Below are 27,278 nucleotides of genomic sequence, written 5' to 3' on the forward strand. Positions count from 1 at the left end.
AACTTTGATCTCTGTAAAATTTTCAGATATCATTCATGTGATAGTGTGTTTCAACTTCAAATCCTCCCTAAACCACGCAATCTAATGAATTATTGTTCCACTGGAGGCCCACCAGTGGTCGAGCGGTAAAGTCGCTGAAAACTGGTATTTTGGGCCGAGGTTCGAATCCCGCGAACGGGCTGGCTGCATGTGCGTTTCGTGGTTTTCCTCGTGTGTAACGTGTATGCAAGCCAGTTTTCCTTAGAAAGTCTTCCACGAAGCAAAACGAAAGTCCTCCCCTTAGGCAGACAGCCCTTGATTCTTTGCGGTAATCACATAAACCAAACCAAAATGTTGTTCTACTGTTAATGCATTTGGTATCGAATCCACAACATATCTTTATAAGTTTTTACCCACGTGTCTATCGTGGTAAAAACTTTTAGATTCAAATGAAGGATAAAAATCATATTAGATTGAGCGTTGGTAATGTTTTACATTTCTGGCGCATGCATATTAAGTAATATTCTTATTAGATCAGAATACTATAAATCTGAATGTTGTATTTTGGTATGTAACTTCGCACTTTCTGACTAGGTTGAATTTCCACTGTTGTGGGTGGTTCTGTGATAACAATTATATCATTAAAATTCACTTGAGTATGAAACCAATATAATTTTACCTTTGTGATACATATATATTAGGTAAAGTGTTATTTCAAAAAAAATATTATATTTGAGGGAAAAAAATCAATAATATTGTTGAAGAGAGTTCAAAAATATTTTGCATTAATTCAAATATTTTGACTCTTTTCATTACAGCATATCTGGCGGAGAACTTTTCGAGAGGGTGATCGCAGACGATTTCGTGTTAACGGAACATGACTGTATCCTTTTTATGAAGCAGATATGCTGTGGAGTGGCTTACATGCACAAGCACAATATTATCCATCTCGACCTAAAGCCGGAGAATATTCTTTGTAAGACTCGAACGTCACATAAGGTATTTATTTATCAATTGTCACAATTCCTGAAAATATGTATATTTTAATTGAAATATTTTGAGGTTAACCTCGATTTATCATATTAAACTCTGAATGGGTATATCCTTTTATGCTGTACCTGAATCCTATTGCAGTTTCCTAAATTCAGTGCAATTCTTTTGTAAATAAAATGTAGTTAAGTTTCATACTCTATCAAAATTTATTTAAAAAAATGCTATATCATACTGGTATAGTATAATTTTCATATTATATTAAAACTGATTTAAAAAAAAATGCTGTATCATACTGATATAGTATAATTTCGTAGCATATTAAAATTGATTAAAAATTGCAGTATTATATCAAAATTAAATAATTAATTAAAAGGAAATTTTAATAAATGCTAATTGAAAACTTTACCAGGAAATTTACAATTAAAATGTTTGAAAATTAAGATATATAAAGTGTTTAATTTACAGAAAAGTATGAAAATAATAGCTACTTCTACCAACTCATAAAATTAAATATCTGTCATATTTTCTCTTTGTCCAAGATATAAAGTATTAAAGAAAACTACTAATTTTAATTTAGCAATAGTCTTTTTAATTCCTCATTTTAACTTGGATGTCTTCCCTTCTTGGCTTTCTGTTCTAAATTATTTATAATAATTTTTCAGGACTGCATCTTTCTTGTTTAATGGCTCAATGTAGATGGCTCTCATCCCATCAGATTAAAGAAACCTTTTACTATGAATGCCGCTGTTTCTATTGCTCAGCCCTATTTCCTCTACTTTGTTGCTGTTTGCTAATATGCATCTCTTGGATCTGCCATTTATCGCCATTTTCTAAAATATATAAGCAGTATAAAATTGTAGGGGGCACAGTGCAGCCATAATGATGATACATGAACCTATTTCAATTCAGAAATAAAACTGTGTTGAATTAGCGCAAAATACCGAAAAAGTAAAGAACTAAAGTGTGCTATCTGATGTTATAAAGTGTTAAAAATTTATTTTTTATCCCATTTATTATATAAAATAACACCTGTTTTTAATACATTGTTAAGAATTCTTCGGAAAATGACTTTTTATATGACTAAATTAACACTGTATTCAGCAACACATTTTTACAATTTCTACATGCTATTACGGTTTTTGTATTAAGTTAGCAAGTTTTAGTAGAATTATAATTAAAATTGTTTTATATCCCTGTGCAATGCAGCACGAGACTTATTTTAAGAGAAAGCCACGCCGGAAAAGTAAAAATACAGGAACACGCGCATTTAATATTTAATAAGTAGATATCTCGTAATTCTACTCTTTTGCTTTCCAGAAATTCAGAGAATCGTTTTGCTCGACCGATTTAAAAAGCTATAAAAGCCGGACAGAAACATCTCAGTTCAGTTGCTGACTTAATGCTGCTATTTATTGTAGCGAATTCGTGGTGAGATCGGATTAGCCTTCTCTGTGCTTTGAATTGTGTTCATTTTAATGTTTTAGTAGTTTAAAATATTCGAATGAGATTAAAAAAATTTTTTTTGAGGAAATCTCATCAAATCGATAATTCTCTCTTTTTATTATCAGCAACAATGGCACACAGCTATTGTTGCTGATATCACTGTTGCCACTCGGGAAAATGAGGGCAATAATTCTGTGCACTTTTTAAATTTAATGTTTCACTTGGATATTGGACGTTTGTCGAGAGAAGACAACGGGAAGTTGGTTAATTTATTAGTATAATTAATATTTGTATTAAAGGATATTGCTTATTTCATTGTAATTTTTTATATTTAATACGATTTTATTCAAATTTTTTTTGATAAAGTTGTTCTGCAGAGTAAAATTCTGTGCTGTTTCTAAATTTAATGTTTGATCATTTTCATTTGGCAACAATGTGTATGTCGGAAGCGATTTTATAATAACGTTTCGAATTCTTTTTCCCAGGAAGTGCTAATAATCACATATTTTTAAATCAAGGAAACGTAACTAACTAATGTTAACTAATAAACTTAAAGGCCAACACAGGTACAGTGTTTAAAGTCACAGTCATCCACAAAGGCTAGATTTGCTCAGAATTTAATTAAAAGTTGGAAGGGAACTCACGATGATAAAATCGCTGACTGATAGTTCGACCTGAAGTCAAAGTCCGGTGAAAGGGCTAGTTGCAAGAAACTTTCATTTTTTTTTTTTTTTTTTTTTTGTCCATGTAGCATTTGAATACGAAGCTGTTTTCTTTAAACTATCCTGTTGCCACTCACATTTAGACAGAAGCGCTCGAGTGCTTCTGCCATACTCTCCTAATCTCAGCCTGAAAACTCCTGTACATGCTCTCAGTTTAGTCTTTAAGTGAAGTAAATTAATTTCAGGCTACTACCGTTTTTCTATTTCTTTTAAATTAAATTATTTTTAGCGGTTAAATAGCAGCTGTAACTGACAAGTCTCGTCAGAAAACTTAACTCATTTGAAAGGTACTCTCGAAAATAATAATCGAGTTTAGGCTATCCGCATTTTAGTCGCTACACTGGTGACCGAGTAGTTAAGATTGTTGAATGCTGAGAGTTTGACTGGGTTCGATACAAGGGGAACGCGTTGACTGCATGGTTTTCCTTTGAAAGTCCTGCACGAAGGCATCTTTACCCTTAGATGGCCCTCGTGTGCTTTGCCATATTCAAATAATCTAACCTAACTGAGCATTATTTTCGTCAATTCACTTGTATTTCCTCTTTCTTCTTAAGCGCCCCTGTATTTAAAATATTCCTTTATATATTTCTAGGGCATATTTCTAGGGCTGTTCTTTATATATTTCTAGGAATAAAATAAATGTAGGAAACCTAGGGCAGAAAACGTTTAACCGAAGCAAAATAATAAAACCGTATATTGTCACTAAATTCTGTAAGGTATACATGATATTCTTATAATGAGATATTTTTGTTCTTTATATTATAATTTTTTTTAAATGACATTCTCATTTTCACGTTTCAAACGTTTATTTGTTTGTATTTCAAACGTTTATTTGTTATTCACGTTTTAAACGTTTAATTGTTGTTTGTTTTAGATCAAAATAATTGATTTTGGATTGGCTAGAATCTATAAACCAGAAGAAAATTTGCGCATTTTATTCGGTACACCGGAGTTTGTAGCTCCCGAGGTGATTAACTATGAACCCGTCTGTCCCGCAAGTGACATGTGGAGTGTTGGGGTCATATGTTATGTCTTGTAAGTTCTTTTTTCTATTGTACCCTGGAATATTTTTCTTCATGCATATAAAAATTATAGATTTTTCAGTTATAATCTCTGATTTTCCATGTACATGAATACTAAATATTTTGTAAAGAAAATTCGAATTTAGTTTGTGTTAAAATCAATATTCTCAAGTAAAAGAATTTTATATTGATAACTCAGTAATTAAAGGAAAGAGATACTTTTGAAATCAACCACATGCCATATGATGATATGAATAAATTATTAATCAAAATTCTAATATAATGCCTTCCTAAAGTCACTCTGGTGTATAATGATGATGCGTTTATGAATGTGAATTCTACTTCTTAATTTGTTACTTTATGAAATAAGAATTATAAAATCTATTTTCTGTACGCTTTTCTATATAGTATATAAAGTTGATTGAATCTCACATCGTTTTCTCTCGTCATATCATTATGTTCCTTCTTTTCAATTATGTGAACACCGCAAAAGTGATGTGCGTCAAAACATTTTCTGTGTTACCTTAAATTTTAATTCATGTGACATCTTGGAATACTTTAGAATTACTATGAGTCGTATGATATGTTTAATGGGGAGGAGAAGCTTTCATTCTTAGGAAGATAAAAGGAAATTATAGCATCGAATAATGAATGGAAAATTACACCTTAATCGGAGATAACTTTTAAAAATTTTGGTAATATTTAATCTTCTTTCAAGAGAATACATTTCAACAGATTTTTCCCTACTTTTGACTATCTGCACTCCCGTCTTGAAAAGCCGCCTACCGTTGGCGACTAAATTTTTGCCAAGCTAAGACGTAAAAGACAACAATTATTTTTAAAAATGGCGGCACACTAAAGAATTGTATTAATGGAATGGTATGGAAAAATTCTCTGAAGTGACAATCGCACGTTGTGGGAAGAACTTGTCGATAGATTTGACGAACACATTCTAAAATAAAATTGCTGTGGATAGGACATGCCTACCTAAAAAATGAGTTCAGAGGATTTGAGACAGTATTTTTTTAAGGTAATGTTTCTTCAGGTTTACTAGAATATGCTTCAGAATGCTCTGAAATGTCCAAACCAGTGTTCTAAAAAACTCAAAAATGTTTTAAAAGATTCTTTCAAACGGAAAAAGTGCTCCAAAACGTGCAAAAGAATGCATATGTCATCAAACTCCAGAACTTGGTTACTGCAAAGGAACACAATCTAATATGTTAAGTTTGGACTAGAAAAGTATTTAACTAATATAGCTTGCAGGAGACGGGAATGACACTGGGAATGACTAATAAATCTTAATTCTCTCTCCTCTGATATTTTGTTTCGATGAAAACGTTTACTTACCTAAGATGATCTGTGTTTTACTCTATGCATCAGAACTGAGACAGCAAGTACTGAATCGTAGCTGTCATGTTTCTTGGGTAAGATTATATTAACGGTATCTATTTTTAACGCATAGGTTGTCTGGACTCTCACCTTTCATGGGGGACACGGATACAGAAACATTCGCAAACATAACACGTGGCGAAATGGATTTCGATGATGAAGCTTTCGAAGAAATATCTGAAAACGCCAAGGACTTCATATCTCGCTTACTGGTAAAAAAAGTCAAGTAAGTGTTACAATAATTAAAAGAATTGTCTTCAAATATATACCTAAAAACTTGCCAGAAATAAACCAGATGCTTCACTGCTAGTACTTCAGAATATATTTAAAACTATAAATATCTACTATTTTAAGATGAATATCTATCAACCATTAAATATAAACTAGCCAATTTTGGTTTTATCTAGGGGACGCATGAGCGCCGAGGAGTGCTTGAACCATACTTGGCTAGCGACAGCCAATTTCGTGCAGAAGCGACCTTTGTCCACTGAAAAGTTGAAGAGATTCATAATTCGAAGGAAGTGGCAAGTAAGTGGATTTATTGTTTCCCTGTAAGTGCTCTTCAAAAGCACCAGACAAAGATACTCAGTTTCTTTCAAGAATTTTTAGATAATGAGAGCACCTTTTAAGAGTAGGCCACACAGTAAAAGTTTGTTGTGTGATAGGATTAGATACAGGATTCTAGTCTCTGCGTAGGTTAAGAGCTGGGGTTGCGCATTATATTTATTTATTAAAAAAGAAAAAAATCTGAGAAAGCTTTTGAAATAGTTTAAGGTTATTGATTGAAGTATTAAATTTAACGAATGCTTTAAATGACTATTATTTAATAATTATATTACTCTTCAGAATAGCGAGATAAAATATAATTCCACTTAACCAAAAAGAACAAGCGATTTTTCTTTACTCTTAATAAAAGAGTGCTGTCCAGAAAAACTGCAGTTCGATGTAGCTTATTTAAAGTAAACTGTCAACAATAAAAGTAAGAATATTGTTCTTACTTTTATTGTTGACATTATATTTTTAATGCAGCCACAGATAATTAAGCACAAAAAGAGCGGCTTTCCTTGAATAGTTGCATTGATACTTTACTTTTTGGAGAATAACTCAACAAAGAAACAGCATATTTGAAAGGAAGACTTAAGGAAGTATTGCAAATTAAAGTTAGTATTTTATCGTATTTTTTTTATCTTACGTACATATATTTAAAAAAATACTGATTGTTAAAACGAATGTACAAGTTGGAAAAATATTTCACAAATAAAACTGTTGTGTATTAGAGCACAAAGACCCTTAGTTTGTAATTACCTACTATATAATTTTTGTTTCCAATTATTTTACAGCAATATCCACTCTAAATTGCTTTTGATATTCCCGTTGTAATAGAAAAGGCTTTTTTTTTTTTAGAAATAAAAACATTTTGACCATTAATTGAGTTTAACCTAGTGCATCATCCTGTCACATGATTCAAGTTATCAGGATTGCTGAAATCAATTTCTTCTTGCCATTCCAAACCATTTTACACCATTATTTTCTAAATCAAATCCTTTTCCTTGTGAATTTTTTTCGCCAAGGAAAGCATATCTCTCATTGATGATGAATATTTTTATTGTCTTTCAAAATACGATGCACTGTAGATTAAGGACCATTTACGTCTGGAGAAATGGAATTTTTCCTGTACTTGTAACTGTGTCATTCGTTTAGAAATTGCTGTCTTTTTTAAAGGGAAAAATATCACCCGTTGGCAACCAACGTACTCGTTGATTGCCAATAATCCTCTCAATCTGATAAATGCAGAAAAATCCATATAATTGCAGAAAAATCCATGATTCTAGACTATTTTGCTTTTTATTTAAATAATATGGTTATTAATTATGTTCAGCCTTTTATTTAATTATTTTCATACAGATACTAATTATTTCAAAGGTGGTCATTCGTAAAGATGTGGTCAAAAAAGAGTTTTCATTGTGATAGGAACGATTAATGAACTTTGAAATTCTCTGAATTGAATAGTTGTTCCAATAAAATGCGTCAAAATTTCATTGTTCATTTCATTATTCTTGCGTTGTTAATAATTTTCATGATTCATACTGAATCAAACTGAATGTTTGCTCAGGAAAGGGAACAAAGTAGTCAAATTTTGATAAGTCACATTTCCTTATTTTAGTGTAATAGTTACCAAACCTTTTTTAGAATTTTTGATTTTGTACTTGTTTAAAATTTCTTATTTGATATTAAAGTCAGTTTTAGAATAGTTCTGTTATTGTGGGGCATATTGTATATTATGCATTTTATTTATTTATTCAGTATGCTTTATTTCCAGAAAAACATTAAAAGGGAGTATTAAGAAACACCCAATTATTAAAAAAGGTGCTCCTTAATATTTACTAGTTAGTGCTTATTAGCTCTAAAGAGCGTTAACCCAGATGGGCTGTTAGTCTCAAAACGGGATTTTGCGTGGAATCACTATAAAAGTCTGAATAACTTTTCAAATTGTTACCATCAAATATTATCACCCTTTATTATATGCAAAGAAATTAAATAATGAAGAATTTGCATGAACGTATGCATATTTTTCGAACTATGAAAAAATAACGGTACCTAGAGCCGTCAAATTCTGAATAAGGTAGTCCTCCACCACAGTCCACCACCTGGAGGCCCGAATTTTGGATTTCTAATCCTTTTCATCGTGTATTTCATATTTTGTAAAATTTTAACGAATTTTTGATTAACAAACTCGATGATTTCAAAGCGAGCAATGATAAGACTGTACAGGAAAAAACTTTTTTATCTCCAGAGCGCGAGATTGTCTATCGAAAATTCTCAAGGTATGCTTATCAGGACTAGTATTCCTTCGAATTGCCTTGGGAAACATCTAATGTCCTGAATGGGAACAGGGAGCTTACTCAAGCTATGTTCGTGTATGTGTGGAATAGACAACACAAGTAAGAAGGGTTAACTTTACACTTTATTCTCCACGATATTACAGGTGTTTCGACACTTCGGGAAACAAAGACCAACCACTTATCTGGTCTGAACGTAAGAAAATAAGAATTACTAACTAACTAAATTTAAATAAGAGATAATTTCGAAAACTTTACACATATGAATAACCCTCAGATTGGCCTTTCAGATGAGTACGTATGTAGAACGCAAAATACTACTGTACTACTATGTCTACTACGGAAACTACATTACGTCTTAGATATCAAGAGCACTAAACCTCTGGCCTTACAGGCGGACAGCAACTGACTGAAGGCGCGCGTAAAATAACGTGGCAAGAAGGCTCACTTTCCCTCTTTCTAACTCTCTTCTTGGCGAAAAGCCGCAACTTAGAGTTATACTTAAGAGTTGCAAACACGATTTGCATAAACAGATTAACGCGTTTATTCTGACCGGAAGTGGAAAATAAGAGAAGAGAGTAAAGTTTTAAAATAAAATAAACGTTAGTAAAACTTAAGATCCTTATATGCTGTTTTTAAATAATTTATTCTGTGTTTCGAATTTTTCATTAACAAACTCAACAATTTCAAAGCGAGCAGTAACAACACTGTACGGAAAAAATTCGCGCGAGAGACTGTCTATCGGAAATTCTAAAGATAGGCTGTTTTTAAATACGTTTAGCCTAAAGGAACATTAGCCCAAATGCTCTCGAACCGTGTACGTGTATTTTATATACACGTACACGTTTCGAGAGGTTAACCACGGTTCTTTATTAATGAAAAAAACACCCCTTTAGGCGTAATACAAAATGTGAAAGCTTTTAGATTTTTTATTGTAATTTTATTTTTGTTGTTATTTTTATATTTTGTACTCAATACGTAGGTATTTGGAGGTTAAAATCAACGTTATACGTGGTGGTGAGAAACGTATATGTGTGTGAATTTGGTATTTTACTTTAATATGTGTATGATTTTTCATTTATTCTTACGCTATTTTCCGTTTATTTTTGTTTATTTATGTATACGTTTATACTAATTTTATTTTATTATTTTTGTTTCAATAATATTGTTATTTATTCAACTATTTAATTTAAATTACTTGAGAAAACAAGTGCCTAAATTTATGATTTTATGTGTTGATTAAGAATGAATTTCGTTAAATAAAAACTTTCCAGTTTTAGCATGTCTACAAATAAGGCTTTAAAAACCACGGTTCTTTATTAATGTTTTTCTTTTATAAGAGATTGTTTAGAAATTTGTATTCGAAAGCTTAATATACTTGTCTTCAAAATATTGGAAAAAGAAAAAAAATAGAAAACATTATTCGAGAAAATTCACTTTCAGGGAAAACTCATTAAAACGGCAACTACCAATTCTAGAAGATTTTTTTGTCTTCTGTAAAGCTGCTTGTCTTGGAGAATATAGCTAGCAGTGATTCTCAATGCCGATATTTATTTCGCTTATATACTAATCGCTTTCATAGTCTATGGGAAGTGATCACTAGAGAGGATTCCCTATAACGATACTTCTCGTAATTTTGATTGTATGAAGGTGAATTTGTTTTTATCTGATTACTTCGGCTGTGGAGAGCATCTTTTTCAAAAATATTTTTTTCCCGTCGGAGTTCGTACAAAAGTTTCTCAAATTTTTGATTTATTTTTATACCAAGGACTGAACAACTCACACACTTAAATTACATATCAACACACGTTTATTCACTTATCAATTACACGTTTATTCACTATTTTTATACTTTAAATTCACGTTTATTCAAATCTTTAAGAAGATCCAGAACGTCTTGCCTTTAGGGCGACTGTCAGTCAAACAGCAAGAAACTGCGACGTAAGCAATGGGAAATTACGATGAAAGGGAGACGTTTATAAAGTTGTGCAGACGTATTAACCGATGCGGTATGAAGTAGAAAATAATTAATGTACAAAAAAAGTAGAACATTTATAAACATTTCACTAACAATGTGATAGATGTGAAATGCAGTCGGCAATAGACAGGTATGCAAATAACAGTGCCAAGCACATATATGCAAATGATGGTATACAATAGCATACATGGCATGCAGCATAAAGTTGGGGATTAAAAACAGCATATTAATAGAAACTTACAGTCAGGAAGTCACTTACTGATATTCAGGCAACGTAATAGCCAGCTTTACTCATTTTATACCTATGTGCATATGTATTATTTAGGGTGTTGGCAATCGAAACAATTAAATTACTCCTGTCGCAGATAAGACTATTTCGTGTGTGTATAGTAAGTTATAATGAGTTAGGGTATCCACATGTGACCAGACTATCAGTGGTGATTCTTAAATCGAAAGTGGTGTCCGTCGTTTTTTGGCGAGCAGGCAGAGTGCAGGCAAGATTTCAAATTATTAGATAATGTCAGTAAAAGCTGCTGGATGCTTTTACCTATGTTATTATTAGAGCCTCTCTAATCAGGATAGCGATTAGCGATGCTGGATGTTGTATAGTTAGGCCTGGGTTCCAATCCTGAAGAAGGCGTGAATATATAGTGTCTGTACAAGGGGCACTTAAAATACTGTGAGATGAAAGCTCTATCGAGTCGTTTGATGGTTGGGGGAAGAGAGTTAGGAGACACTTGGATCCGTATTCTCAATCAAAAACTGGGCCGAAGTTGCACTATTAGTGAGGTGGGATTATTCTTACACGACCAATTGTGAAATTCTGATGTCTCACCCATATTTACCTATACCTGTACAATTTTTAGGATGCATATTGCTATGCTAGATGCCGAAATACGAATGAATATTAGTCCTAAGTATACTGATGGTTGTATATATGCCACCGTCTCACGAACAGCAACCAGTTTAACTTGAAACGCAAAAATGCAATTGAGGAACTGTCGGGCATACGAATAAATAGCTTTTTTACGTGGACTATAGAAGCCACTGCTCATACCTTCATCTCCCTTAATTCCGTCTACGCCATTTGCAAGGTCTTTGGAAAGATCTAGTGACAAGTCTGCTCGTTAAATAAATAAAGCCCGCCTTATATGACCTCGTATGTAACATATTTTATGCTCGTAATTTGTATACGCAACTATAAAACCCAAGAACCTGATAGAAATCCTTGGTGCTGATTAAAATAATTTCGCTTTGTGGGACTGACTGGATAGAGGCCGAGACTCTCCAGGTCTCTGGGAAAAGGAGGATCTTGTACCCACTAAACATTTTCAAGGAGAATGAATTTTCGCACACTCAACAGTTATTTTTCATGTGCTTACATATCCCTTCTTCCATGCATCCATTTATGGGAGAAAGGTCAAGCCCATCTAGGTAGCGAAGTTATTCATAAGGCCTTAGTAACAACTCACCAAAATTAAACTAAACGAAAAATGACATAAAGCATAAAATAAGAAAAAAAAACTGTTTAACATAGAGCACAACTTTGTACCCCATCCTGAGCAGATGTGAAAAATACATTCCAGTTCGCTACCATTGTAAATGTTTACTGAAAATGTTACTTTCTCACGTTTAGAATCGTCACTAGCTGAAAATCTGATTTATTAAACACATTGAAGTAAGCATTTGCAACATGTCTATTATTTTCAGGTCGCGTATTTCATGTCCTGGCAAAATAGAAAATAATGTTACCTGAGAAATATTTGTTATAAGCTTGCAGTCCATATGCGCAAGCTCTTTCACCAGAGTCTGATGAAATAAACGCACAGTTACGTCTTCAGTAGTTGACTCTCTTATTTATTAAGTGTAAAACTGTTCACGTGGCGTTAATTTATGGAAAAATAGTATCACAGGACATTTATGCGCAGTTATTTGTCTTTGCCATTTTTAAACAGCTCAATTTAAATACAAGAATTTATATTCTATAATAGTATTAATTTCTGAGTACTAATTTTTAAATAAGTAAGCCTATTACAGTTGCTTTATTTAAAATTACTTCAAATGTTAAACTGAAACGTGGACACCAAGATCCATTTCAAAATTCTTTTTAATCGTATAATTTTAATATTTTCTAAATTAAGAAAAATATTAATGGTAAACTTTTGAAGGTGTTAGCTGTGATCCAATATTTTAAGCATTTTTTTAAAATTCTGTCTAAAATCAGTCTGTAAAGAGTTATTTAGGGCATGCATATATCTGTAAACTTTTATGTCCTGATATATCTGTAAATTTTTATGTCGGTTTATTAACGTTGTTCTTCAATTACTATAACTAAGCATATTCCTTTTAAAATTTTCACTTCCCTTTTTTCTTTACACAGGTCGTACCTCAGATGATAGTCGCTATTAAATTTGTTATCCTAAATGTAGAGTTAATCAGTTCATCAACTAATTTGTAATTTTCGTTTCATAATAATATATGAATTCATCAACATAATATGCTCTTCTCTCCTAGAAATCTGGAAATGCCATCCGAGCTCTGGGACGAATGGTATCTCTGTCTCGTTCCTCACTGGGAAGCAGCTGTGACTCCTATTCACCAGTGGGTTCTCCGACTAGCTCACGGTCTCGATCATCTTTGGTGTCTCGTAGCGAGACAACGGAATCTGGAGACAGTGATGTGTTTCAAGACCTCTCAAGGTGACCTGTTTTCAAGCATGGAAGAGTAGACATCAGCTGAAGAGAAGGCAAAGTCTTGTGACTTTACCTGGCACTGAATGATGCTATTGTAAAAGGACTGCTAAATGTGAACTTAAAGAGCGTCAGGATGTTGCTTGTGCATTTGATTTTATGCTGGTTAACTGACTGAAAAGTCGAAAATGTAGAATTAATGTAAATTAACTAAGCCTTTTTTTATCTTACATTAATATTTAATAAAGTGTCTCGTATTGCTTACAGAATATTTTCGGGTCAATGTAAAACAGTTATGGAGATTAAAAAAATCTGATGTGGCAAGTACATTATCCCCCACCAATTCCATGTTTAAAATAATAACGAGTATATTTAAACTGCAGTACTATCATACTACAATAATTAGGTTTAGTTTCTAATATACATGCATTGCTTATTTGATATATGAGACAAAATGCAGTTCAAGTAACAACACTTCAACTATTATTAGAGATATCTTGATCACGATGCACGATTTGCAAGAATACGTAATAAACTATTTCTAATATTTTTAATCCAAAAATAAATGATAGCGTTTTTTGCAAAGAATGGTGTGTTTCTTCACTATGCAATAATATAAATAATCGAAAAACTGTATTAAGAACCGTCTTTTACAGAAAAACTGTTAACAGATGCAAGTAAAGTGCTACGCTCAGTTTTCCACTGCTGCGCAAAAATTAATGAACTCTTTATTTAACTACAGAAACCTTGTAGGGATCAACTACATGTACGAATACATGTACAAATGAAGTATTAATTTTATCACTGATTATAATAATGAAATTGATTACAGGAATATTTCAGTATTACAATGCAGTGAAACCTTGGTTCACGCACTTAATTCATTTTTGAAGGTGGTTCGTCGTCCGAAATGTTCGTAAATCGAAACAGTTTATTTCTATTGGGATTAAGGCAAAATGCACTGGACCTCAGATGATTGCTTATTTGAACTTCACAATTGTATTTTTCAAGTTCATAACACAAAATATTTAGGAATCATTAAAATAAAACAAGAATGATGACTACATATTATGGGGAATAGCTTAAAATAAATGAAAACTCAATTTTAACGAATTTGTATGAAAGAGAGTGGTCGACAGAAATGGAGAAAGATGGAAATGAGGAAAATAAAAGGAAGAAGTATTGAATGAGGAATCCGTTTCCACAAAAACGCCAGGTAATTATCTGTCTGGGTCATTCTTCTTTTAATTTTTCTTTATTTCTTAGCGCCACTTGATTCTGCTTGAGACTCGATGGAATTCCGTTTCACTCAGAATTCGTGTCATATGAAAATTTATCCCGTGTCATTTGTTTTAAAGTGTTTCTAATGAGAAACATGACACTGTCATTCAAAGTGCCTATGTTGTAGTTTGCTACTGTTTTATGAGAACGCTGCTGTTACGTGCGTTCTCACGAAAATTTTGCATCTTCCCTCATTTTTAACAAACTTTATGTTCTAAAGTTGTTAGAGTTCTTTCTGGTTAAGTTTATTTTTACGGTCCTCTAATAATTTCTCCACGTCTTCATTGTTAACTTCAAGCCCATGGTTTCACCCAGATACACAATATAATATATATATATATATATATATATATTCCTAAGTGTCAAAGTGCCCAATCTATCCATAATTTCCTGCACGGCGAATTCAAGATTTTATAAATCACTTGCTCCAAGCTTTGCTAATGAGTCTGTGGCGGAGGTTACTTCAAAAGTTGCCGATTTGAACGTTTGTTACATGGAACACTGATCAGATAATTTGTTCGTGAACAAAAATGTTCGTGATGTGAAGCTCCACTGTACACATGTATTATATTTTGTAGGATACCTATCTAAGTAAAGTTCTTTTTTATTTGTGCTGCTGTTATAAGCCCAGAGAGGCTATTTACTCTAAATCCCCAATTTTGCGTCCATTTCATTTTTGTTTTTTCATCATTAAATCATCTATTCATTTCATTTACAACTCCGAATAAAAAAATGCTGCCACCAAATGTTATCACATGTATTATTTTTATAGAAATAATGTAACAAATGTAAATGATATAGCGAATATGAAAAAAGTATGGCAACACTTAAAAAACACTTTATCGGGAGTTCTTAAAGTATGATGCATTTAGAAATTTGTGATTCCAAAACACTATATGGCCAGAGAACACTAATTTGGAACTTATATTTTCAAATCAAAGCATGAGAACGGATGTGTACCCTCACGTATAGTTATCGTAGTCCATTATAGGGGAGAATAGAGTAACACAAAATGAGTACTCAATAGAAGTGAGTCCAACAATGAATTAATGAACTATGAAGACAGGGATACCATAATAAAACTTAAAAACAATTAATTCGCTCTGAGCGACGTTACAGTATGAACCTTTTCAGATTTTCTTTTAATTTTTAAAAGTTTGGTCTTAAAATCTTACTTGTTCTCTCGTCTGCTTTGACAGAGGAACGATTCTTGCATCTGAAACCACTACAGCGCGGCAATTTCGAAACTTGAAACCGTGCTTGAAGGGAAACTTTTATTTTCGGAATGTGATTGATTGCTCTCGGTTGAAGTCTGGAACCAGTAATTAGGCAGTACGTTTTGACTATCCTGTTTCCAAACTCTTATAATTATTTAATATTTTTTCCCAAATTCTTCCGGTTTATCATATATAGTCAAAATTTAATATGTTGTGAATCATATACGAGTTTTAATTACCAAATTTTTAAGTTTGGGATTATGTAATAAACTTCTTCATGAAAATCTGTTCAGAACTTGAGCATTACTGTTTATCAGTTTAACCAAAATCTGTTATTCCCATTGGCATAAAAGTCTCAAGTTTTGGATTATATTTCAGTATAGTTTTTCATTAAAAACTGTTATGGGCTTCAAGTGAAGTGCCACTTTTAGCTGTCTAACTTTACCCAAAGTCTAATCAATCATTCTTAATTTGAAAGCGGAAAGCTTCGATACGGAAAATAGAAGCTTTTGGAATTTAGATATAAGAGTTATCGTTATCGAAAAATAGTCATATACACAAACAGAGAGACCGACCAGCATCATCGTAAAAATAGTAAAAGCATGTTATGGTGGCCCTAAAATTCGTGTTTATTCACTGAAAACCTACTTTGAATATTTAGACAGAAAACATTACCACCCTTACCTATGTATGAGTTTACGGGAGGTAGAAAAAAGCAAGAAAATACTAAGCTTTGCAGTCATTTCTTACTATGATCGTGCTCGTAATATTATCTTATATACTTTATAAATACTGAAAATATTTTTTGTCATACTTTTTTATCTCATCGGAGTTCATTTGTAGAATGAATCCAAAATCGAGCTTTAAAGGAGAAGCTTGCAGTTGATAAAGCTTTATGTAAATGGCCTAATTTTAATAAGGTAATTATGCTTAGAAGATAATTATATTTTGAGAAATAATAAGTAAAGAATATTATACGAGAAATATATATCTCAGTTTATCTTTCAGGTGCTATCTCAGTTTATCTTCCAGATGCATATTTTCAGGTGGGGGCCAGTGATTTAAAATCTGACTGCTCTTGGGTCGTTATTTTCTCACAATGAGGGGAACACACGTACAGATTCTTCATTATTTAGACAAAAGCGAATTTTGAGAGCAATACCTAAATTATTTTTAATTACATATAATTTGGCATTTCCTAGCAATATGTTTGGGAAAATATATTAACCCAGGATGAATAGAATTTACTTGAATATTCGGGGAGAATATTTAACAAGTAAACTTCATAACTTCAATATCCTAGAAACGCTGCTTAAATCAGAATTTTTAAAATTATAAATTTCAATATTCTCTTGAATTCATTGCGAAAGTCTTTGTAAAATTTGAAAGATTGTGCAAGATCCGGAAAGAAATTTTCAAATGATAGGGTTAAAATGTGAACATTTTTATCGAAAACATCTAGTAAAGACATTTATTTTGAAATATTTTTTAAGGTAAACAATATTAAAGAGGATTAGAAGACTACGAATAAAAGACTTATGAATACAAATTAGCAATATTGAAAATTGATACATTGTATTGTATATCATCCATTAGATAATTAAAAAATTTGAAGTAAAATATAGTCAAATGTACAATACATGTAGAAAGTTTGAAACATATTTCTTAAAATAATTGATATATGAAAAAAGCAGCTTTATTATAGTTTAACCATCTACATTTCTTATGAAACTATACATTTCTTGATATTTTTCGAGAACTTCTCTTTATTTTCATTCACAGCTTATCCGAAGAATCTGAAAATATTGATGATTGACTAGTTTTATTTTGGTAGGCCAAGCACTATATTGTTTAGTTTATACCGTAATAATATATTAAAACTTTCCCTTTTTTATTACATATTTACTGTAATAAAAAAAGGAAATTTTTGGTTTGTTTATTTTTTAATCATCTTATTTCAATAGAAATAAAAAAATATATTTATTGCCATTAAATAAAATGCAAAACGCATTTCGAGCATATTAAGCAGTAAAATTATTTTTTTCTTCTCTACACATACAAGCGATTCTATATTAGGTAACATTAAATTGTTAAAGTTATTTTACCTTTTTTTTTTTTTTTTTTTTTTTTTTTTGTGTGTGTGTGTGTGTGTGTGTGTGTGTAAGAAAAAGCGTTTACTTATTTTTGTTTAGTAGTTAAGTTAAACTGCGCAGTACACACACACCAAAAGCGTTGTTTGTGTTTGAAAAGGGAGCACTTGTTACAGCTGAGCAATGATTCAAGGAGTACAAAGAATGATAGCATATATGTGCTTTTCTGCATAATTTGTAGTGAAGTAGTGACATGATATTGAGTAAAATAAGATGAATGCGTATAATATGCTTCTAAACTAAAATAAATTAATTTTAATTGCAAAGCAATAAATTTTTCATACACCTTCTTCTGCATTAATTTTGCAGTTCTCAAAAATACGTAGTGCATTCTTATAAATTTATTCAACTTAGATAAGTTAGAAATGGCTTAGATAAAAATAGAGTGAATTTAAAGAAGAAACGGGTAATAGAAGCCATTCCAATAATTTAAGTGTGCAAAACTTTTAGTATTTTTCCGCCTTAGTGCTTCAATATTTTTTTGGAATTTCGAACGTTTTAATCATTTCTCAGCTTTTTGAAAATTAAAGAAGAAACTACAACTCTGGCTGCTCCGTATTCACTGGTGCTGCATCTAGAGTAATAGTTTAGAGTTTGAGGGTGCAGCATAGGAACTTCTAGTATTTTCATTCCGTCGATTCCTTTTAAAAGAATAGTTTTGCTTCATCGACTCTTATACGTTCTCTATAATATACAGCATACTATATTTACTCGCTATACAGGATACAAGGTACAGCATACAATATATCGTATTTACTCACTTATTTTCCCTCCTTTTCTTTCTCATTTTACAACAGGGAGGGAAAACATACACGGTGTAAATTATTTCTTAAAGAAACATAACATATTACAAAGCCCATATAACACTTTTATTATTATATTACTTTAAAGGACATCAATTTCACTAATATTCTTTTTACTCACACAAAATACTTTCCTCTTTGTGCATGTCTTTTACATTGCTACTATAAATCGGAAGTTTCTAAATCATATGCTGAAAAATCTAGGGGAAAATTAATATGTTGAAAATGTTTCTTGGTATATTCAGCAGTAGCGGAAAGAAATTTTTGAGAAATTACAGCAACATGGCGGGTTATGTTTACATTCGTTTTAAGCCAAATCCGTATACTTTTACCACGGACACGATATTTCGGGAGTCCACATAGCCAGAAGTCACAGGAATTCAAGTTCGGAGAAAGAAGTGTGTGTGATTATGGCAAAGCCTCGAGGGCTATCTGCCTAAGAGGAGGGATGCCTTCGTTGAGGACTTTCTAAGGGAAACTGGCTCGTATACACGTTACACATGGGGAAAACCACGAAAACGCCCATGCAGCCAGCCCGTTCGCGGGATTCGAACCTCGAACCGAACTACCAGTGTTCAGCGACTTTACCGCTCGGCCGCTGGTGGGCCTCGGAGAAAGAAGAGGCCGCGCATTCGGAAATTACTCGATCATCCACAAAGGGAACTGAATGCATTCCTTCACTCACAGTTGTCGATCAATGTATATTGGATTACATTGCATGAAGATAGCAGTCTCTAAATATCCTCGTTATTATAAGGCAGGAATGATTTGTGCTGCAGAAGTTCGCAGTAACAAACATTCATGACTATACCCCTTTTAAAGCTTTGAAAGTGGGTTATTACAATTATCTCATTATGTTTATTTGTTTATTAATTATGTTTATCTCCTATTTTTCACCAAATCAGATGTTCAATTTATCTTGTGAATCTCAAATTTTATTCCTACTATTTTGTAATATACTTATGCCCTACACCATTATTTTTAATAAATACTGGATGCGGGGCGTACTGTGGAATTGCACGATGTACCATAATAGGCAAACTTTAGACCTTTTGAAAAGCTTCAGTCTATGCAAATTCTTATAAAACTCGCAATTACCCCCTTTCTTTTCTTTTCTTTTCTTTTTTTTTTTTTTTTTTCTCTCAAAGAGTTAGTATGGAAAGGCATTACCAGTTGACCTATGGTACATCGCTGGTGTCCCCCATACTTTTACCTTTACCTTTACCTTTACCTCTGATAAAAAATCAATATAAAGCAATGTGATAAAAGGAAGACATAGAATAATAAAAAGGTACAAAACTAATCCTTTTTCACCCAGTCATATTTTAAAGCTGATTTTACATTTTTAATTACATTACATCATTTTAAAATTATAAGGACAAATCAAAATTGCTTCAGATTTCTCCACCGACAATCTGTTTCTTTCGTCTAACCATTGAGTTGACAATTGTGGAAAATATTCTCTCCATATTTTCATTGTAGGCTGGATTGGTAAATACGTAATCGCATAGCTTTATTAGACATGATTTCTGATTAATGTACTTTGTATCGCCGCGTGCTGGCTATCACATGCAGAGATTGGAAAGAAAACGGGTCAGACAGTAATACGGGACTGAGTAGCGAAATACAATGACATTCTCATATACAGGTGACGGAGGAAGAAGACACCTAGTGTCTAGCAAAGGTTAAGCAGGTATATCCCACGCCCTCCACTATCTTAAACCGTCAGCTTCCCAGGCCTAGCAAGCCTGCCTCAAGAATGCATTTGCTTCTCTGTGAAGTCGCTTGAACAAACTGGGACCTGCATGATATTACATGAATGTGTTAGCTGCATGAATATATAAGCATTAGCTGCTAGAATCTGTTGGTGATGCTCTTGGGCGCATGTTGCCATAATTCTTACATACGCCAAATACTGCTACTACTAATAATAATTCTTAAATACATCAATACCTTGCAATACTACATTAAATATGATCCGTCAGTTAGATACATTAATACATTGGATACGTTTGGTTATGTACTTGAGAGCTTGATTACAGTAAGACACTTGAATACATTAAAAATGTTTACATTCATTATTTGAGAATTTGCGTTATTTCAGTATATACATGCGTTGTTATAATAGATACATGATTACGTTATATAAGTACTGTTTATACACTTGAATTCTAGTTATATACTTGAATACGTGATTGCAATAGAGACAGTTGGTTAGTTTGTCAGGAGATGTATGTCTCTTCACTTGCTTCGGAAACATACTGTATCCTGAATAAGAACAGGGAACTTACTAAAGTTCTGTTCCAGATTGTGTGGAATAGACGACACAAGCAGGAAGGGTATACTAAACCCTTTATTCTCGATTACTTTACAGGTACTCCCGTACTTCGGGATACAGAGACCAACCACTTGTGGTCTGAACGTAAAAATATAAAACTCTAACTAAAAGCTAATTTTGAAATTAGTATATAATTGCCTAGCACTAAGATTGGCCTTTATTTAAAAGGGTACGTATGTAGCACGCCGAGCTGCGGAAACTACAATACGTTTATCAAATATCTAGAGGGCTAAACCTCTGGCCTTAAAGGCAACCAGCAACCGTGTGAAAACTCGTAAGACTGCAGTGGCAAGTGGCTCGCTTCCTAAATCTCCTTCTCTCTCTCTAACTCTTGGCAAAAAGCCACAACTTAAATATTTGGGCGTTAGCAAGACAATTTGCATAAACAAGTTAAAGCATTTAATTCTGGCCGGAAGTAGAAGATAAGAAGTGATAGTACAGTTTTAAAATAAAATAAACGTTAGTAAAATTTAGGATCCTTACAAGTTGATTACATAATCCTATATAAATTCATTATATGAGTACTTAAGTACGGTTGTTGACACTTATATATACACATATTCAATAATTTTGGATACATAAAGTACCTATGTATCATAGCTTACATTGAATACATAAAATTATATAGCTTGAATACTTAATTAATTACTATTTTATTACTACTGCAATTCTGGCACTAGTGGCACACGTTAGCACTGGGGTTGGTGGTAGAGAATATCATACATTTCCTCGTACAGGCACTACGGAGGTGTTTTAGGAAAAAAATTGACCAAGATTTTACTTAGTTCGTGGCCACAATATCCAGTCCTGATGACATTAGCAGGATGTTGTAGATTCTCTGACGTAATGCTTCAGTTCTCAATATTCACTACTTAGTCTAGGGCAGCGGTTCTCAACTTTTTGACTAACGTGTACCATCAAACAAATATTGAGAAACTTCAGTACCACCACTACATTTTAAAATGATTATTTTTTAGTTTCTTAATAGAAATATTAAAAAAATATATTTGCCATTTCACAACCTAATGGCTATCTGTATTAAATATGGACACATTAAAATATAATATTGCATTAAAATTGGTTACCAATTTAATTATCAAAACTTAAGTTATAAAACTTTAATTCTAAAATTTAGTGCGAAATTTGCGCCTGTTAGACATCAATTTCCTTATGTCTGGTCTTATTTCACTTAGTTTTAACCGTAAATTAGGGTGCAATTCTTTATTTTCCTCATGAGATAAAATTTCAGGTACATTTGGACAAAATGAATTTCTAATCTAATTTTCTTTTTCATAATCCTCGGGATAATAATTATTTATCGGTTAAAAAATTATTTTAAATGTCAGATGCTAATTCATTTTTTATTTCCAAATTATTTCCAGTTTAGAAAACTTTCTAAAAGTGGTCAAATGCTTAAAATATTACTATCCAATTCTTTGATTACTAGCTCGAGTTTTTTTACTGTTGAACATTTTATCCTTGTAATTTTAAATTTAATTCATTTAACTTTCTAAGGTTATCAGCTGTATAAGCTAAATGCGACAACCATAATTCACTAAATGAACGTTTTTCCAATTCAAACTTTGAATCACAGAGCAAAATGTGAATTTCTGATCGAAGTTTCAAAAAAGACGATTTAAAACTTTGTCTCTGGAACGCTTTTGTTGCATTTCGAAATAAGGCGGTTGCAACAAAAGCGTTTTATGTTCATTGTCCATCTCTTGACATAAAATAGTAAATATTCTTGAGTTTAAAGTTCGGCTTTTAATAAAATGAGCAATTTCCACAGCTTGACTCCAAACGATTTACAGGTTTTCAGAGATTGTTTTGCCCACAGAAGCTTTATGATGAATGGAACGGTGAGTAAATTTAGTTTCAGGTGCGACTTTCTTTATTTGAGAAAGAACACCGGAATGTTTTCATGTTGAAGACCGAGCTCCGTCGCTGCAAACGGCAGTACACATATTCCAAGGAATATTATTCTCAGCCATAAAATTATCAATTACTTTGAAAATTTCATTTGCAGTTGCTCTGTCATGAAGAGATTCACAAAATTAATACTCTTCGGGAATGCGTTTATCTTCTTCGAAACGTATGCAAACTAATAATTGAACAAAGTTCGTTATATCAGTACTTTCATCGAATTGCAATGAGAAATACTGTGTTTTATTTTTTTAATACGTGTCTCTTTTTCGGATTTTGCCTCTTTCATGAATCTGTCGACTTATTGTATCATTTCATAAATGAATATTATTAATTTATTAGCCGCTTTTTCCTTGAATAATGTTAAAAACCATATCTTTAGCTTCTGGTAATATAAGGCTTTCTACAACTGTATCAGCTTGCCCAGTCTTGGCAATTCTTACGCTTACTAGGCAACTAACTAGCTTCCAAAGCTTGAAGTGACAAAACCTTTAATTACTTGTTTACTAATTTTGAGCTCCGATAATTTCCCCTTAAAAATATTCTTCATATTTTTAAACTGGCAGGTTTAGATTCAAAATTTCTTTTAAGAAACGAAGGTTTCATACTGTAATTTGATAATATTTCACCGCAAACAACACATTGAGGTTGAGAGTCCGATTCATGTCCATTCCAAGTAAATCCAAATGTAAATAACTTTCTAAATGTTTCCTATAAACAATTTTTCTTTCTTCTTCGATGTTCTTAGCGCTAGTAGATTGTCCTGGACCATTACCTGTAAATCATCAATTTTCCGCTTAGTCATTCCTAGCCATGTTTCCATTTTGAAAATCTAGGTTTGTTTTATTAATGTTTTCACAAATATTTAACTGCACAGTATATTATGAGTTGTTCAATGACAAACTAAGATTTTCTCAAATCGCGCAGAAAAGAAAATAGAACAATATAAGCCCGGAAATGCTGGCGACATGAGGTGTAGACATGCTGATAAATGAGCTCTAAAAGAATTAATAAGATACTATTATCTTCTTAAAGGAACTTATTTTTTATTTCCTATTAAATTCAACATAATTTTCTATTACTTCCTTTAAAAACATCATTTATGAGAAAATTTTGTTATGCGTATGGCTAAAAGAATATTTGCGAAAATAAAAAATCTGATGTGTACACCACATGACTTCCTTGTATGGAATATTAAATTATACGCAATTTTTCTTGCATTTTATTTAAACTTATTAGATTGAATTAAACCTACTTCGCCGACAGCGCATAAACCACAATAGAATAAATGCATTCTTTAAAATTCACTTTGTTTACCATAGCGACACTCCGGCGCTAGGTTTACTTAACAGTATTATATTTCATTCATATTATAACTCAGAATGCGCAAAATTTATATCATTTAAAGAATTATCTAATCGTTGCCACATGTTCTATTCAAATACTATAATAAAGCTAGAACTATGTATAAAAGAAATTAAGCAAACAAAACAAAAAAGAAACAGTTTTTCACAGACGATTGAGTATTTCTCATTTAATTAATTCAGTTCTCACTTCGCGAGAAGGCAAAAATACATAAAAACTCAAAATATCTATATTAAAAATTACGAAGTAAATCTCAAACGCTTATTTCCTCGAAAAAATTCCAGAAAGAATTAAGCATGATTTAATTGGCAATAATAAATGAATGCATTATCTTTGTTGTTGCGAAGCTAAGTTTCTCTAGATTGGCAACAAATCCACTAGTCTCCTGTTTCAAATGTAAACATCAATGGCCGCCATTAAAAATAGGCTTAGCGGCAATTAAACAACTTTAAAATTGCTGATAATTCTAAAAATATTGCCCACAGATTTACTAAAGGCATAAAATCCTTAACCGGAAGATAAAAACAATATAATTCAATCATTTTTAAAGTAAAAAATGTACAATTTACAAACATATAAGAGTAAAGAAACTGGGATCACTGAGCCGGGTAGTACAGTGGATATATATATATATAAATATATTTATATACGTTTGGTGCGGCCGATTGCAACCAAAATACGAGGTGCACATCTACATGTTATAGCAGTTCCTATATACAAAATTTCAACGTTCTGAGGCTACTCGTTTTTGAGTTATGCGAGATACGTACGCACGCACGCACGTACGTACGTACATACGTTCGTACAGACTTCACGAAAAATTCTCTTCAGAATTAATTTTAAAGCAGTGTTATAATTTTTTTGAAAGAAAAGATTTTTTTTATTCTGTCCTTACGTACAGATATCACGCAAAAACATCGTTAAATTGCATTCGATAGCGGTCAAAATGGATATTTTCGTTGAAATATGCTGCCTGAAACTTTTCGCGATTACAATACTTCCTTTTTACTTCGTACAAGGAAGTAAAAACGGATTTTTTTATGAGCGACTACTCACCTTGAACAAAGCTCAGATCGCATAAATTTACGAGTCTTAGAGAAAAAAACTTAAACATGATGTTAGGATATTTAGTTTTTGAATTTAATAGTTAAAAATACTTTGTTTCTTTGCGTATTACCTATTTATTTCTTGCTGGTGTAGGGCAAAATGCGCCTCATCTGATCACAATATATTCGAAGTCCATGCAATGGGTATTTTTGACCAGAATTAGAAAGCAAAATCAGTGCCTTCATACGAGGCTTGAGAATGCAGCTTTTGTATCATGTGGATGCTATTATTTTACAATGGATCGCGGAATATTTAGTGCCGGAGACCAACGGATCACTTGATACCGCTCGAACATTTACAAAAGAGTATCGGGAAATCTGACCTGCTTCAGCAACAGAGACTTCTTCCACAGTTTCATTCAAAATCCCTATCCGTCCTCTTCCTGGCTGCATTCAACTGCCTAGTATCTTCAAATTTAATAATCAAGTTTTTTAAATACACTTCGATACGGGCCCTCTTCGCAAAAATTTCTAGCAAAGCAACTAAACTGTTACTGCAGTTCTCATAAAATAATTTGATAAGTAAAACTCGAATTATTTTCTCTTGAGGGGCATAATGTGCAAAATTATTTTTATGGCATTTTAGAGTTTCCAATTTGCATAATGCATTTTCTACGTTGCAGAGAAAGCTGACTGACTGGTTGAAATCTGAGCTATTACTCGTATATTTTATTGCAGTTGTCTTTTTCTTACGACACGATGTAACATTAATCTAAAATGTCACGAAATATGTACGTCAACCAGAACGAGCTTCACATAGGCCTGAGTAGAATTACTTTATTTTTAATATCAATACTTGGATATGCATATCCCTATAAACATTTTCAACTTATTTTTTAAAAATTTTTTTTAATATTAATTACACGCTGCAAAACTTCACGCAAATCTTCTTTTAACTAGTGCTGCCATCTAGTGTTTATTAAAGAATCATTTTGTTGCCTCGTAACTACATTTCTAAACAGAAACGAGATTTTCTAGGCAGTTTTTCATTACATAAACATTACGTAGATTGCATTACGGCAGGTCGTAAACTTCATATAACGAAAGCGCCTGCTACATTATTACTGATAAATGATAATATTGTAAAACTTCTCTTATGAATAAAATATTAATTCTTATTATCATTATAATATCCCATAGAATCTTCATTTTGATACTTAAGGTATAGAAGAAACTTAAAATATTTAATCCCACAAATTTCTCATGTCAAAAAAACTTCTTTCTAGCCAACTTCTTACTGCTATACATCTTTACAAGTATATTTATATTTGAAAAGAATTTATTTATCCAATATTTATAAATATGGTTCAATTGTAGTCTTTATACTACATAATTTTTTTTTTAAAGCAACTCTCTTTTATAGATTTTGAAATAATTTCTTTGATGTGAAAGAAATTTTTAATTTCACTTCTAAACTTTAAATGACATTTGTAAACAATAAATAATTTAATGATCTAAGCTCTTCTAATTTTTGAAACAGAACCCTTCTAACGTTTGAGCTTAGTGGAAAATTCACTTAAAAGTTGCAATAATAATAGTAATAATAATAATAATAATAATAATAGCAATAGTAAAGAAAATTCAAATTATGATTTCATTTAATACGTGTATCCAGAGCCATGAAAACAAATTTTAAAGCCTAAGACATATTCTACAAAATTTCACTCCCTGAATTTACTTTTAAAATTTAATGTAACGCATTTAAATTTTGCCCTCCTTCTTTCTTTCTTTTTTTTTAAATAACTTGAGTTAAATACTTTATTTGTTTCTCCTTAGCCTCAGCTCTAGTTATAAGTATTTATTATAGTTCTAGTTATAAATATTATAATAACTGATTATTATATTCATAGACTATCCAAAGCGCTGAAGTAAATATATTTAGCCCAAAGGGCGTTAGCCCAGGAAACAATTATTATTTGTCATAATAACTACAACTACTTCTACTAGATAATAACTACTACTTTCACTTCACCTAGTTTCAGTTTAGTTTCTAAGTGTTGTCATGCATGAAATCAGTAAGGAGTTAGTGAGGGCTACAA

General features: G+C 32.0%; 1 protein-coding gene across 2 annotated transcripts in view; it reads left to right on the top strand.

Moving 5' to 3' along the window:
* The window catches only part of LOC118192517 (uncharacterized), a 251,275-nt gene extending 237,950 nt beyond the window's left edge, over positions 1-13,325 (top strand). For both annotated transcript variants that reach the window (XM_085810942.1, XM_085810941.1), the window contains exons 14-18: positions 798-978; positions 4,012-4,172; positions 5,622-5,774; positions 5,956-6,076; positions 12,881-13,325. In XM_085810942.1, coding sequence (XP_085667068.1) covers positions 798-978; positions 4,012-4,172; positions 5,622-5,774; positions 5,956-6,076; positions 12,881-13,069 — 805 coding nt within the window. In that variant the 3' untranslated portion in view covers positions 13,070-13,325. The remainder of the gene's footprint in view (positions 1-797; positions 979-4,011; positions 4,173-5,621; positions 5,775-5,955; positions 6,077-12,880) is intronic.
* Positions 13,326-27,278: the final 13,953 nt, after the last annotated feature.

The sequence above is a fragment of the Stegodyphus dumicola genome, chromosome 2 (genome assembly GCF_044657685.1).
Source record: "Stegodyphus dumicola isolate Sdum_Otavi_A_Nest chromosome 2, ASM4465768v1".
In the NCBI taxonomy this organism is placed as follows: Eukaryota; Metazoa; Arthropoda; class Arachnida; order Araneae; family Eresidae; genus Stegodyphus; species Stegodyphus dumicola.